Raw genomic sequence first — 16,029 nt, 5'->3', positions numbered from 1 at the left:
AATTATCAAATATAATTTTGGTGATTTCGAGTTTAAAATATTTTAATATTCAAGTTTTTTTTTTGTTTCAATTTTTTATTACAAGTGTAGGAATGCGGAAAATAATAAAATAAAATTGATAAATGTATTTTTGATAAAGTTTCAAAGTTATATACAGCTATAAAAGAATAATAATTATTATTATATTAATATATTTTCATAAAATTTATAATATAAATTATCAAATATAATTAAAGCCAATTAATTTTGGCCAATTCATTGCTCTATATAATTTTTTATTTTCTCATATAATTTCAAGACAAAACTGCATTCTTGACATGTGAAAATGTCATTGTAGTTTCAATAAAGTATAAAATTTAAATAATAATTAATTACAATTATTATTTTCATTCATAAATTAATATTATTGTTTTTTTATTTTAAAACTGAAAAAAAAAATTGGCCATGAAAATGTAAAAATCCCGGATGTATACCAGCAGTTTTCGTTGAAAAATTTTAAAAAATAAACGAAGAATATTTAAAACTGAAAAATAAATTAATGAACAATTTTTTTAAATGTTAATTTTTATTTTTTTTCAAATTTAAAAAACCGGTAATATTATTTAAAAAATATTCTTGTGGTAAATTGATAATTTTAGTTTCAATTTTGAAGGCCATTTTAAAATTGCTTAGTTTTATTTTCAAATAAATAAAAAAATAACCACAACAGCTGAATATTAATATATAAAAAAATAAATACCAATGATAAGACATATGCAAGAATGTTGCATTGTCGTCAATATAATTTTTATCGTTCAGTATATAAGTAGTTGGAAAAAAAGGAAAATCATCAGAGTAAAATACAACTTCAAACCTGTTTAAAATATTAAATTTATGAAAAATGAAGAACAATTTATTGTTTTTATTTTTTGGAATAATATTATGTGTTAAATATTTTGTGAAATCTCAAGATAATGGGATCGCTTTCCGTCACATTATACCAGAAACCAACGTTCGTAAATTTCATTATATCCTATTATCAGTTGAAACAAATAGTTTTTATATCAACATAATAGACGAGAATATTTCGTTAATTCTGCCAGGAGCATTTGAAAAAACTAATGTAACACAATCATTACAGTTGAGCTTTGTGAAAGGACCATTAACGATAGGACCAGAATCTTTTAAAGGTTTACATGAATTGAAATACCTATGGTTTCCTAGCCACAAAAGTAAAATAACTTTGAATGACGACACTTTTTTATTCATGCCAGAACTTATATCATTAATGATAACTCTCGATGAAGCTACAACAACGTTATCCAAAAAATTCAACACACTTAATAAGCTGGTTCATTTAAAAATTATTGGAGGCCATTTGGAGATAATCAAGAATGACACATTTATCAATAATCATAATCTAGAATGGCTTGAAATATCATCATGTTCAATATTTTCAATTGAACCAAGAACTTTTGCAAATCTTAAAAATCTCGACATTTTGGATTTAAGAAATAATTCATTGATGAGAATTGAGTCCAGTTTTTTTGATGGTCTTGATAGTCTTAAAAATCTGTGGTTAGGATTGAATAATATCTATAAAATTCCATCAGCAATACTGCAGGATCATAACATGATGAAATTTCAGTTGTTTTATTTATCTAATAATGATTTAATTGAAATAACATTGGATGAATTTTTGTATAAACCACAATTGTGGAACATTCAGCTACAAAACAATAGAATAAAAATTGTTAAAAGAAGATTGTTAAAATATCAATCAAGTATAAATCAATCACTTGTTATTGACATTCATTTACAAAACAATTATATTGAACACATTGATGAAGGGACTTTTGCAGGATTGAATTTACATATTCTTAATATATCTAATAATAAACTTGAATTTATCCAATCAAAAATATTTCAAGGCTGCTTTCGCATAGAAACACTCGATCTTTCAAGAAACAATATTTCGAAAATTTCACAAAATACTTTCAAGAATTGCAATATCACGAAAATTATTTTATCTGGCAATCCTTTGAAACTTCCAAACGATCCTAAAAAATTTTTGGGACTATTTCCAACAACTGATATCGAATGGAATTGATATTTTAACTATATATATAATTTTTTTTTCTTTTCGACTACAATAAAATTGTAATAATAATATACAACCTTTGTCTTTTAATGTAAAAAAAAAAAATAATATTTGAATAATAAACTGGCTATTAAATTTTATATCGCATTTTATTTTTTTATGACAAAAACATATTTAAAAAATTTTAAAAAATAAGGAAATATGACTTAATTTTAAATATTATTTATTCAAATAAAAAAAAAACTATTTTATTTTTTCATATTCAAATTTAATTTATCAGAGTTAAAAAATTCACCTCAATGAAATCTGACAATAATTATGTAATTGAAATTTTATATTATTTAAATTACAAATGACCAAATCAAAAGTTTGTCGTCAAATTGTAATTCAAATGCACAAAAAAAAAAAAAATTAAAAATAAAATTTGGGTCTTTGATGATGACCGTAGACACAAAAAAGAAAAAAAAAAAATGAGAAAGTATACAGCCGTTGTCGGTGTTTTTCTGTGAAGCGATTCAACTTTTTTTTTTTTATTTAGGCTTTGCTCCAAAAATTTATTTGTTAAATATCGTTGCATCCGGACGTCATACAACTAAGCTCATCATAAATTACAACAATCAATTACAATATTATATTTATGCTATTTGTCACTTGATAAACTAGTTAACAAGAAAATTAAATTATTTTCCAAACTATTTGATACATTTACAAAAATGAGGGCTTAATATTCACATCTTGCTTGATGTATTTTGTTTATTATAACGCGAATTTTATTATCCTTGATAGTATGCCAAATTTCATGTCATTGCTCTGTCTAATTCACGAAATAAAAACGGTAGTAATAACCTGCCAAAATTATATTAGTTCTTGAACTTTTAAAGTGCGGGACACCTGGTTTTATGTTCTACTTAATTCATATATAATTAATTAATTAAAAATCATTACGATGAAAGGCAAAAGCAATTAAATTTTTTAAATTTTATATAATTATATTAATTTAAAAATAAAAAAAAAATACACTTGTTAATTCAACAACACATGCCACAGCATAAAATACTTAAATAAATTTATAAAATATATAAAATCAATAATTTTATTTATTAATTTATTAATTTTAATTTATCTTAATTATTTTTAAAATTTATAAACAAAAAAATTAGCTTAAACAAACGTTGAAATTAATTAATTCCACCTGCTGAAAATTAAATAAATATATTTATTTTTCTATATAAAAAAAATTCAAAGAAAAATAATTTAAAACACAAAAGAACCCAACAATAATGATTATTATAAAAAATAAATTATCACAAAGTTAAATTTAAAATATAAAAATAATTATTTATATATTTTCATTATAATATTATAAATTGGAAATTTTTCTTTTTATCATTTTCATGACATTGAGAAAATTTATATTTAGTCAACGAGTACATTGACCTTAATTTACAAACTCATTATTATTTTTATCATAAAAAATAATATCTCAAAAAGTCATTCACAAATTGATAACAAAAAAAAATAATAATAATATTTTTCTTTTTGTTTAGATATATTTTTTTTTTCATTTAATAATTTCGCATTGATCTTGACTCCATCCATCAAGGTCTAGGTGTTTCGAATTCAATCTTCATTTCCGTCAATGAAATATAAAAATACTCTTTTTAAAAAATACAAAACATCGTTGACATCCCCATAAGCCAATTATTTATAATTATTTATTTCATCTGTTCACGTTGGCAATCAAATAATAGGTATATAAAAAAAATAAAATAAATAATGAAAAAAAAATTCACAGACGTCATTTGTATGAGTGTATATTTATTATTATAATAATTATTATTATTTTATTCATGTGGTAGATTCGTTGTGTGGTTCCATTTAATTTTGTTCATTTTTTTGGTGATCTACTGACTCTTTATATACTCTTTTGCTAAGAGAGAGAGCCAGTTGGTTTTCAAGTGTTGGACCACCGGCTTGTGTTATTATTAAATTATCATTTTTATTTATTAAAAAATTAGAAAATTTAATTTTTTTTTAATAAACTATCAATTATTATCCAGTGATTTTCATATTTTTTTTTTTTTATTCATTGTCAATTGTTAATTAGAGTGAATAAAGTTTTTTTTTTTATCAGTGACAATTAATCAGCTTATCTTTGGATTGACATAATGAAGTGGTATGTTTTTTTTTATTTTTTTAATTTGTCATTATGTCTATTGACATAATGTAATTAATATTTTTCATTTTTTATTAATTGTTTAAATAAAAAACCGGTTATTTAATTAAAAATTTGTTTTGAAAATTTTTTAATTTAATAATTTTATAACTAAGTGTTAATTTCAATTGAAAAATTTACTTTAAATATTTAAATTTATTTAGAAAAAAATGTTATTATAAATATAGAACAGATATTTGATATTTACAAATTAGTTTCGACACAATATATATATTTTTTATCTCAGCTTTTCTTTTTTTTTTTTTTATTTTAATTTAATGGTTTTTAAATATATACTCTGGATAAAATATATACATTTGAATTGTAAATATTTAAACTAAATACTACGTTCATCGACTGCCGGGTTTTTTTTTTTTTTAATATAGATTTTTAATTTATCAAAATTGTAACTTAAAACCTTCGAATAAACATAATAGTGATATAGCTTCTGCTGGAAAAGCAATGCTGTTTTATTTTTGGATTTAAACTCAATGTATTTATTTTTTTTTTTTACAAATTTCGTGAGATCTTTGCACTCACTTGGTAATTTAACTTTTAAGTTTACCGAGGTCATGAATTTCCATTAAATATATTTTAATTTTATTCAAAAAATAAAAAAGCAAATTATTTTTTTTTATATTTAATTATTTATTCACAAGTCATCCAAAAAATTCACGTGACATTATCGTCACAAGTATCCTGTTATTGTTTATCAAACGAGAAAAAAAAAATAATAATTACAATATGTATTTAATAGTAAAAAAATAAAATGAATTTTAAATTTTCCCGGAAAACGAAAAACACTGGTGATTTCTCATAACCACTGCTCTCTTGCTCGCTGTCATCTTTCGAGATATTTTTATCTAAAAAAAAAAAAAAATATATTAAAAGAGTTGGCAAAGACTCTCTCTATTTTCCTGGGTAAAAAAAAAATCTTACGACCCGTGTAGTTTAGATTTTTACGATTTATAAAAAAAAAAAAAACTTGCGGAAAGAAGAACATGAAAATCAAACTTGTATTTATTTAATTAAACGATATTAAATTTTTTTATTTTTATATATTATGAATATTTATCATCATTGTCAAAAGAGTTACACAATTATCATAACTATATACATAAATTTTATTAAGTAAACACTAGAAGACTATTTAATTCTGTCGTCTATAAAAAGATCATTAAAATAGATTTTTTTTTTTTTTTAAATTAAAACTTGTTTTTAATCTAAATAAATTAAATATTTTTTCATATTTTTTTGATATAAAAATAGATAATTTTTGTGGTATTATTAAATTGAAATTATTTTTTAAATATTTTGGTTTAATTTTATTTTGTTAAAGCATTTTTAATGCGCAATTTTAATTGGGTCAATTCAACAATAAACAATACGTTGTATATTAAATTTAAAAAAAAATATATTAAATGTCATTAAAAAATTTAATCAAGTCATGTTTTAATTAGACAAAATAAATAACTTTATATTCTATTTTTTAAATTTTAATTTATAATTTTTTTAAATGTATTATAAATTTTTTTTCAAAACTTTTTTTTATTTTTTACATTTTTCTTTGAATTCAATTTTTTTTAAATTCAATTTTCAAGGTCAATACATAGAATACCCCTCTTTATATCTTCAAATAAAAATCCATCAAAAACTACAAAATATAATTTAAAAATTCTCATTTTAAAAATTGTATTTTTATAAATTTTTTAGCTCAATTTTATAATATCAATTGTCGAATAAAATAGCAATAAAAAAATTTATAAAACTTGTAAATTAAAAATAAATAAATAAACGAGTGTTGATTGATTCATTTATTTATACACGCAAAATTGATTGAATATAATAATAAACGTGTATATAAAAATCAAATGGACCGAAACTTTTTTCCTCTTGGATGAATCACCCTCATCCTATCTGATATACATTGTCACAATATACATCAGCTGCTAAATATACAATATGATTTTATATAAATAAAAAAATCATAGCAAAACAAATAAACTTGTAAAATATACTAAAAAAAATAATAACATCACGTGATAATATAATAATAAAAAAGCCTAAATTTCCTCATTGACATGATAGTTTTGTAAATAGTTTTATTTCTCCTTTAAATTCATATTTCAATGTCATCAATAAAACTTTCATATAATAACAATACACGCCAACGAAATCGATAATATAATTTTGATATATACAATGGCCACTCAACAGCAATATTCTCGTAACTGTATTAATATATATTAAAATAATTAAAATTTAATAGTATTGTCGTAGGTAGCCAGTGTAAATACATCCTTACGATAAAATAGGCCAATCACATAAAAAATACAGTTAAAAAATGGCCGCTTGATGAGGAGCTGTGTTTTATCGTGGCCAATGTTGCGGAATTTATAGCGTGAGGCCACCATCAAGTCTCCTCGCCGATAGTCGTTGAATAGATCGATTTCTAGACAATCATTTATATTTATTTATTTTTTTTTTTTATGTGAGTACATAACTGGGAATATTTAAGGTATGTCAGTGAAAAAGTTTTACATTAAATTATGACACAAGTGTTACAATTTTAATTAATCATTAAGACAATATCTTTTGTTGAATTATTACTCATCCATTCATTGTGCATGTATTATCATCTACAACTTGTCTCATTTTAGAAAAATAAAATAAAGTATATCTCGTACGTGTGTGTGTGTGTTGATTGAGTACATTAAAGTACATGAAAAATAAAAAAAAAAAAAAGAAAATGTGTAATCACTGTCCCATAAGAAAGACACAAGTGTGTTATTGAATTTTTTTTTTTAATTACAATAATAAATACACATTACAGTGAATATATATTTAATTTATTTTTTTAATTTTATTATTATTCATTAGAAATGTTTATTACATATACTTTTAATTAAAAAGGTATTTTAAAAGAGTTATCTTGGACGACATTTGTCTCTGTAAAAATAAAATGTCATTATATTTGGATCGAGTTCTTAGCAAATTTTATGTGTGTGTGTGTGTGTGTTGGGTACTTGAAGAAAGTTTCATCTTAGTCATTAGAAGAGTATAATTATCAAGATAAAAAAAAAAAATAATGAAAAATAATCACAAAGAATTTTCGTTGTGTTAACAAAAGAATTAAAAAAAACAATGATCTATTTTGATAAATAAATAAATAATTTAAAACAAAAATAAATTAAAAAAATAATAATAATAATAAATAAATAATTAACTTACGTAAATTGTTTGTTTTTTTTTTTTTTTTTCTATTTATTTTTATTTTTGTCAAATTCGAAATACCAAAAAATTTTCTGTTAGTAATTTTATTTTTTATTTTTTGTTATTTTGAAATTCAGGGTATTATAATAGGGTGGTGTAAAAAAAAAAAAAAAATATATATATATACAGGGTGTTGTTGAATTCTCCCTCACACTGTGATAACCCTCCCGCTCCCTTTATCAACCTCGTCTTCTTGGCCAACCCCTCATTGCCCCTTGACAGTATTTGTCTTCTCTCCCTCTCTCTAAACGTAATACTAAAATACGACTGCACCCTTTAACTTTGGCCACACGCAATCATGGCTGCCGAAAATGGACCGTATTTATTGACCAATTTAACAAAATAATTGTCAAATATTTTATAGGTTAAATTATTTATTATTAATAGTGTTTAATTTATTATTAATAAATTTCATAAATTATTTTTTAATTCATTTATGGTGTTTTTTTCCTTTCAAGGACTTTTTTTTTGACTGTCATGGCAGACATTATTAACAGAGGGTTGTTTTTTTTAAATTTGTATTTGATGAATTGTTAATTTTTAATTACAGGCATCCAAATCATCCAGGTAAATTGGTGCTAAGGAATGTAGGCGAAGAAAGTACAGATCATAATAACAACATCACAATGACAAGTGAGGATTTGTTACAACCGGGCCATGTGGTCAAAGAAAGATGGAAAGTTGTAAGTTTAACATGAATTATCAATTTGACAATTATCATAATGGGTGTGTTGATAATTTACTAGTTTATGTTTATTGATAAATAAATTTATCAAGTGTAAAATAATAAAACACAAAATACAATAATAATTTTGAAAGACAAACAGGTTGACAGTACTTGTGCCAGTCATATTACCAATTAAAGTACCAGTTCAAGTTGGGTAATCTCATCTTTGAATCATCTGAGTCATTGAACGAACAAATTAAGAACGTGACTTTTTTATTTTTTTATTATTATTTTACACCAAGATGAATGAGAAACATCAATCAAACTTGATATTTATTTTAAAAAATTACAGTTAATTTATAATTTATTAAAAAATTATTATTCAACAGATGCGGAAAATTGGTGGTGGTGGTTTTGGTGAAATATATGAGGGTTTAGATCTGCTGACAAAAGAACAAGTTGCATTAAAAGTTGAATCAGCAAGACAACCAAAGCAAGTACTAAAAATGGAAGTAGCAGTTTTAAAAAAACTTCAGGGTAAATATTAAATAACTTAAATTTATTAAAATATATTTTTTAATAATAAAATATAAATTATACTTGAACAGGCAAAGATCATGTTTGTCGCTTCATTGGCTGTGGTCGTAATGACAGGTTTAATTACGTTGTTATGCAACTTCAAGGTAAAAATTTAGCTGAATTAAGAAGAGCACAACCTCGAGGTGCATTTTCATTGTCTACCACATTACGTCTTGGTCTTCAAATTTTAAAAGCAATTGAAAGTATACACCAAGTGGGCTTCCTTCACAGAGACATTAAACCGGTTTGTAATTTATTAATTTAAATATAAATATAAAATTTTGATGATAAAATGAATTAATTGATTTTATTTAGTCAAATTTTTCAATTGGACGTCATCCTTATAATTGTCGATTGGTATACATGTTGGATTTTGGTCTTGCTCGTCAATTTACGACGGGTACTGGTGAAGTTAGACCAGCACGAGCTGCTGCTGGTTTTCGTGGTACTGTACGTTATGCATCAGTAAATGCACATAGAAATAAAGAAATGGGTAGACATGATGATTTATGGTCATTATTTTATATGCTTGTTGAATTTGTTAATGGACAATTACCATGGCGTAAAATTAAAGATAAAGAACAAGTTGGAATATTAAAAGAAAAATATGATCATCGTTTATTACTCAAACATCTTCCATCTGATCTTCGTCTTTTTTTAGAACACATACAGGTAATTTAATATTGTTACCTTTAAACTATTTATAAACAAGTCAATGTAATCAGTTGTGCATCATTTGGCTAATGTTTTTTTTATCTCTTTTTGATAGAATTTACAGTATGCTGATAAACCTGACTATGCAATGCTTGCTGGAATATTTGAAAGATGTATGAAAAGACGTGGAGTTAAATTAAATGATCCATATGACTGGGAAAGACCAATAGCACCAAATGAAGGTTTACCAACAACAAGATCATTACCAACAGTAACTGCACCACCTGCCCTTACAACAGCAACGACAATTAATCAACCTCCAACAACACCTAATGTTGATACTAATAATCAAGAAAATGTTGAACCAGACAATCGAAAAGAGGTCTTTATTTTTTTATTTAAAAATTTTTTTTCTTATAAATTATTGTCAATGGTTGCTAAATTAATTGATTAATTTTCAGGCAAAGATGGATATTGAAAGTTTGTGTAGGTTGTTATTGGGAAATGATGGATCACCAGTTCCATTTACATCACCAATAAGTAATCATGGAAGAGATAAAAATTGTAATGCAACAATACAAATAACTGACAATAGTCATCAACAACAACAACAACAGCAACAGCAGCAACAACAGCAGCAGCAACAACAACAACAGAGTTCACAAATTGCTGCAACACCTCCTGTGCAAGGTCAGCTTTTTCCCATTGAATTTTTGGGTTTTAATTTAAAAAAAAAACAAAAAACAAACAATCAATTTATTGATATTTAGGCTCACCAAAGAAACGTCGTGCTGTCTCAATGGCTGTTGAAGCACCATCACCAATACCACCACAAGAAAAACAAATTGATAATGAAAGTGATGGTTTAATGGCATCAGCACGTTCAGCATCTGAAGTACCACGTTCAAAAACAATAGCAAGTACAGCAACACCATTAAGAAAATCAGCAAGTGGTGCAACATTTGCTAGATTACGTGTTGTACCACCACAAGATCCCATATCTGGTGAACCACCAAGTCCAAGAATACAAACTGAGGTTGATGCATCATATTGTTCATATGATATTACAAATACAAAACAAATTGGTAATCAAAGCCCAGTTACTGAACAAAGAGAACCATTACGTAGAGAACCAAGAAGAAGAACTGAAACAAGATCACAAACAAGAGCTGGTCGTTCAGCAGTTAGAGACTGTTCAATAACACAATTTGCACAAATTGATGATGATAATGTATCAGCATTACAACAAGTTACAAGAGGTGGTGGTGGTCTTACATTAGCATCACAATGGAAATCACAATTTGATGATTCAGAAGAAACTGATAATGAATGGAAAGGTGAAAATTTACAAAGTCCTGAACATAAACCAACAGCACCATCAATTATTCCCCAGGTAATTTCATTAATCCTCAAATTTTCCTGACGAAATAACAATTGCTATTCAATATCAAATATTTCCTTTCATTCATATTCATTTCTTCTTCTTCTTCTTTTTTCCCTTTTTTTTTTTTTGCAATTATTATTAAACAATATTATGTTTAATATTTTAGCAACATCTGGCCTGTATTGGCTCCCTCGCTTGACTCCTCTCTATCAACGATGCACTACGATTCCCACAGCTGTTGTATCACCGTTTTGCTTTTTTTTTGCTTTTTGTTAAATTTTCTTTTATTGAAAATTCTAGCTTTATTTATTGTTATTATTATTAACTAACAAATGACATTTATTTTTTTTTTTTGTTAATTATGCTTATGATTTTATTTTGCGTTTAGTTATTTGAAATAACACAATATATACATAAAAAAAAAAAAAAAAAAAATACGCTTGTATGTAGCCTTTATGACATAATACATTTATTTTTTTCTTGCATAAAATTATTTTTATTTTATTTATTTTTTTACTGCTTCCTACATAATATAAATAATATTTAAATATAATAAATTGTGTGTGAAGTTGTGTGTATATTTTTTTTGTGTGTGAATGAATCCTTACTGGACGTTTTAATACGTCTTGAGTATGTAGTCCACAGTTGGTAGTGAAGCAGTGGCAACTGTCATTCCAACAACTAGGTCTAATGATGATAAATCCCTCGTGCCTCAGGCAATATCAGTAACAACAAGTGTCTCTCAACAGCAAGCAGCTCTAATGACTGTACAAACAGCATTATCAAAAATAAGTGAAGATTCTTATAGACCCAGTGTATTACACAGATGTTTAAATATCACTGGAATTGATAAATATCCACAACTTCATCCTATACTGCCCCGTGCTTGGAGTGTTCCGGCGCTGGCGCCACACGTTCGAGCTAATCTTGAAGCACCTCTGGTTAGTTTTAATTGTAATTTATATTCACAGCAAATAATAATTACTTTTATTTATTACTATTACTATTATTTAATCCAAGATCCAGCAAGCAGCATTTGATGATGTTTTGTATGAAGTTGATGTCATGTGGAATGTCGCAATGCGACATGATGAGCCAAAAAATGAAGCACCATCAAGACGTGCAAGTGTACCTGCTGTTAAATTTGGATCATTTACAAATTCTTTAATATCAAAAATACCTGATAATGATGCTGTTTATGGAGAGCATGAAAATTGTGATGGTCGACTTGAAATTCGTATTATTAATTCAATTGGTAATAATGGTGCTATTATTCAAACAATTGTCGAAAAAGAACCAATTAAAAGTATGTTTTTTTCTTTAATTTTAATTATCCAAAAATTTAATTTGCCAATAATTTAATATTAAAAAATTTTTTGTATTGAATATTTAAAGAAATATTAACAAATGGAACAACAATTAGTCCAGCAAGTCCAAATCCTGGTCCAGATGAACCATCAATATATTATGATGCAACAGAAAGTCGTGCAAATACAAATAATACATCATTAAATAAGGCAATTATGTCACAATCATCAGCAACAACAAATAATTCATCATTTCGTGATTATCGAGATAACAAAGATCGTGATTCATCAAGACCACATAGTGTTTGTAGTAAAATACCAGTTCCAGTTAAAAGTCCAAGATGTTCATTGTCTGAATCAACACCTGATCCAAATACTCAAAATACTAAAACTGGTAGTGAACATGAAAAATCAATTATTTCATCAACTCAATCCAAAGATAACAAAGAATCTGGTTAGTTAACTTTTTTATTATTAATATTTTCATTTAGTTATATTTAAATTATCATCTAATGCTTCTGAAATTCAAGTTGCACTGTTGAAGCTAATTTAATATCGAATTGTTGAATAAATTATTTTTAAAAAGAGAGCATAATAATATATTAAATTAAAATTAATAAAAATATATTTGTAATAAATTATTTGATGCTTTGATAGATAAACTAACTCATAAAATAACTTTTAGCAATAAAAGGAAAATCATTGTCAATCCATATGGATCCACCAGTATTGAGAAGATGTGCAACATTACCAGATGCACGTCCAGTACCATCATTAACATCAACAAGTTCAACTGAAGAAGAAAATTTAACTGGTTGTACACCAGCACTACGTAGAAGAAGACAAAGTGAAAAATATGTTACAGATGCAAGTCAACTTAATTTAAGATTTCAAAGACCTCAACGTAGAACAAGACCAAATTCTGAAGTGTTACCAAGATATTATCCAAGAGGTGTACCTTCATATTTATTAGATTCAGGTAAAAGAAATGATGAAAGTAGTGACAATGATTCTGATAGTAGTGGACCACCAAATACACAGCCACCACCTCCACCTTCGTCTTTGCCACCTCATGTAGCTGAAAATAATGCTAGGTATGATTTTCATTTTTTTTCATTTTTAAATTATTTGCTTATCATCATTGCTGCTATCATTTATTTATTTAATTTAAATAAGCTCTCTTTTACAATTACATCAATTTTATACATACAAAAATGCAATTTATTTTATTTATTTTTAATTTTTATACAAATGTTTTCTATAATAATTTTTATTTTTCATTGACAACAGATGCCGTAGATTCAGACCAGTCCCAGAAACAGCAGTAAGCAGAGAATCGTGAGATTTATTAAATGAAATCATAAATGGTATTTATTTACATAATTAACAACAAAATCCTACCAAAACCAACTAGGAATGTGATACCTTTTTGGATTAAAAATAAGTTTATAAAACTTTTTTCCAACAAATGACACACGAGTCATTTAATAAAAAATAAAAAATCTTATTTTTGGCTGAGGGATAATAATATTTAAAAATGGACTCACTCCCTGTGATTCCTTATTAAAGAAATTTAAAGAAAAAAAAAAAAAAATAGATAAATGACATTGTGTACTTACTCAATATACTGCGATGTGATCTGTCATAATATAATTTATAAGATCACAGTTTGTGAAGAGATTATTTTATTATTTTTACGGATAATATATTATTTAAAATCAAAGAAATATATACCTAATGCTTGTAGTCCGTTAATTAAATAATTTAAATAATTTATAACGGAAAAAATAAAATAATAAGAAACAAGAATTTAACTTTGATATGACAACGTGTCAAGTGAGTTTATTCAAAACTTTACTGTAATAATATTCAGCTTTTTTTTCTCGTATTTTTGTTGATTTATTATTACAGTTTAATAATCATCTGTACTTTATAAATATGGTTATCAGTGCAATAACCAGTACAAATAAAAAAACAAGCGTAAAAAAAATTAATGAAAAAACGACACAATCTAGGGAATTTAAATAAAATCCTCATTTTTTAAATGCTTTATCCGATTGTTGAATGGTGTACTCGTGCTAATAATGATATTAATATGACAACGTAATTGCGAATGTGTGAAACTTGGCCTTGCTGTATGCTGTGTTTTTGCCAATTATTCAAAATAATAAATTAATAAACAAAAAAGTATATATGCTACAAGAGTTTTACAAAAATATATTAATTTTAAAAATATATTTAAATAATTAGATAAAATAAATTATAAAAATTATAAAAAAAAAAAAAACTCTTGTTGGTTGTTTACTTTTAAATTGCAGCTTAGATTATTATTATTATTAAAGAATAATAACAGAAGCTAAAGTGAGAAATGTAATTTTTTTTTGTAGGCTATATAAATTGTAATTAAAAAAAAAATAATCATGGGGTCAGGACGTGTGTGCTAGTCTTGATAATCCTATTACATTGATGATACATCAACAGAATGCAACAATTTTTAAACGGCCATTTAAACATCTTGATATTTTTTTTATCTCAAAACTATATTGATGTAAAATTATTATTGTTAAATTTTTTTTTAGTTTGTTTTTTAGTTTGTTATAGACAAATGAAATTTAATCAGCAATACGTATATTTAAATTGAAATTTAAAAATTAGCAAAGAAAAAAAAAAGTTAAAAATAAAGACATGAATTTAATTTGAATAACACTAGTCATTTAAGATCAATTATTCTTGTACATGTTTTTAATGTTCACATTTAAATACAACAACAAAAAAAAACATTAGATAATTAATTAACAAATTCTATATAATGTAATATTTAAAAAACGAAAAGTTAATTAGTTTAAACGTATACCAAAAAAAAAAAAAAAAACAAAAATAAATAATTAAACAATAAAGTGCACTAATTTCTTTTCAAAATTATTTTGATTATACTCAAGCCCACAGGAGTGAAATAAATTTTAAATAATATTTCGGGCATAATGATAATTAATTTTTAATAATGGCTAATCAAAATCTAGTCAAATAAAAAAAAAAAAAAAATGTATCCATGCGTAATTGACATTAAAATAAATTAAGTTAGCTTGTAAAAAAAAAAAATGATAAAAATAATAAATCGTGTTAAAATTAGCTAGCAACAAATGCCATGATAAATGATTTTAAAAAATAAATATTTGTGCCATTGACACAATTAAATGACATTTAAAATCATTCAGGTTATTATTTTGTATTCTTTTAATTTATATATTGTTCTTTTTTTTTTTAATTATAAAATTACAAGATCAGTGCTCAGTTACTTCAAGTGATAAATGAATGAGTGATCATTTGATCAAGAAAATATCGAGTTAAATTTATTCTATGCACATTAAAGAAAAGTAATTGCACTCTTATAAATAATTAAAATTTTAGTGCAATAAATTACAAATAATAAAGATAAAAAAATCTGCATTTTAATGGCCAAATTAATTATTAATAAAAATTAATTAATTTTTTATGGAATTAATAATAATTTGCTTCCATAATTAATTAATTTTCAAATATACGTGCAATTTTAATTTAATTCTAATTCTAATTTATTTATTTATTATTTTTTTCAATGTTCATCTTGTTTATTTTTTAATTAACAATTTCGTCAATTTTTTTTTTCGTCAATTTTATGTACAGTCAAGTGCCATTGAAATTTTTTTGAATAATTTAAAATACCCTGGTGAAAATTATTTCTCCGATTTTCTTCGATTTTTCTCTGATATTTTTCCGATATTTCTGCGATTTTCTCCGCGTTACTCTGATTTTTTAAAATCGGAGAAATTATTTTTACCAGGGTATATTTATAATAACTGTCGTTGAAAAAAATGTTGCATTCCTTTGATC

General features: G+C 24.6%; 1 protein-coding gene across 5 annotated transcripts; it reads left to right on the top strand.

Moving 5' to 3' along the window:
* Positions 1-4,143: 4,143 nt before the first annotated feature.
* Positions 4,144-15,513, top strand: LOC122858645 (tau-tubulin kinase homolog Asator-like). 5 transcript variants are annotated; one of them, XM_044161649.1, is made up of 13 exons: positions 4,144-4,256; positions 8,119-8,251; positions 8,625-8,772; positions 8,844-9,058; positions 9,130-9,486; positions 9,584-9,850; positions 9,930-10,158; positions 10,239-10,861; positions 11,602-11,793; positions 11,873-12,158; positions 12,248-12,613; positions 12,845-13,253; positions 13,450-15,513. In XM_044161649.1, the coding sequence occupies exons 1-13, from the start codon at positions 4,249-4,251 to the stop codon at positions 13,499-13,501; spliced, it is 3,285 nt and encodes a 1,094-aa protein (XP_044017584.1). In that variant the 5' UTR covers positions 4,144-4,248; the 3' UTR covers positions 13,502-15,513. The 5 variants fall into 5 exon arrangements, with proteins under 5 accessions (XP_044017584.1, XP_044017580.1, XP_044017579.1 ...); XM_044161645.1 differs by having other exon boundaries at positions 11,569-11,793; XM_044161644.1 differs by having other exon boundaries at positions 11,491-11,793.
* The last annotated feature ends 516 nt before the right edge of the window (positions 15,514-16,029 follow it).

This window comes from Aphidius gifuensis, linkage group LG6 (assembly GCF_014905175.1).
Source record: "Aphidius gifuensis isolate YNYX2018 linkage group LG6, ASM1490517v1, whole genome shotgun sequence".
NCBI lineage: Eukaryota > Metazoa > Arthropoda > Insecta > Hymenoptera > Braconidae > Aphidius > Aphidius gifuensis.
Note: the sequence above shows the minus strand (reverse complement) of the source record. Positions and strands in the feature narration are given on the sequence as shown.

What these genes read in the sequence shown, in the direction of transcription:
- LOC122858645 (XM_044161644.1), top strand. An exon ending in CGAAAAAGAACCAATTAAAA is followed by an intron (nt 12,159 to 12,247) that starts GTATGTTTTTTT and finishes GAATATTTAAAG; the next exon opens with AAATATTAACAAATGGAACA. An exon ending in GTAGCTGAAAATAATGCTAG is followed by an intron (nt 13,254 to 13,449) that starts GTATGATTTTCA and finishes CATTGACAACAG; the next exon opens with ATGCCGTAGATTCAGACCAG.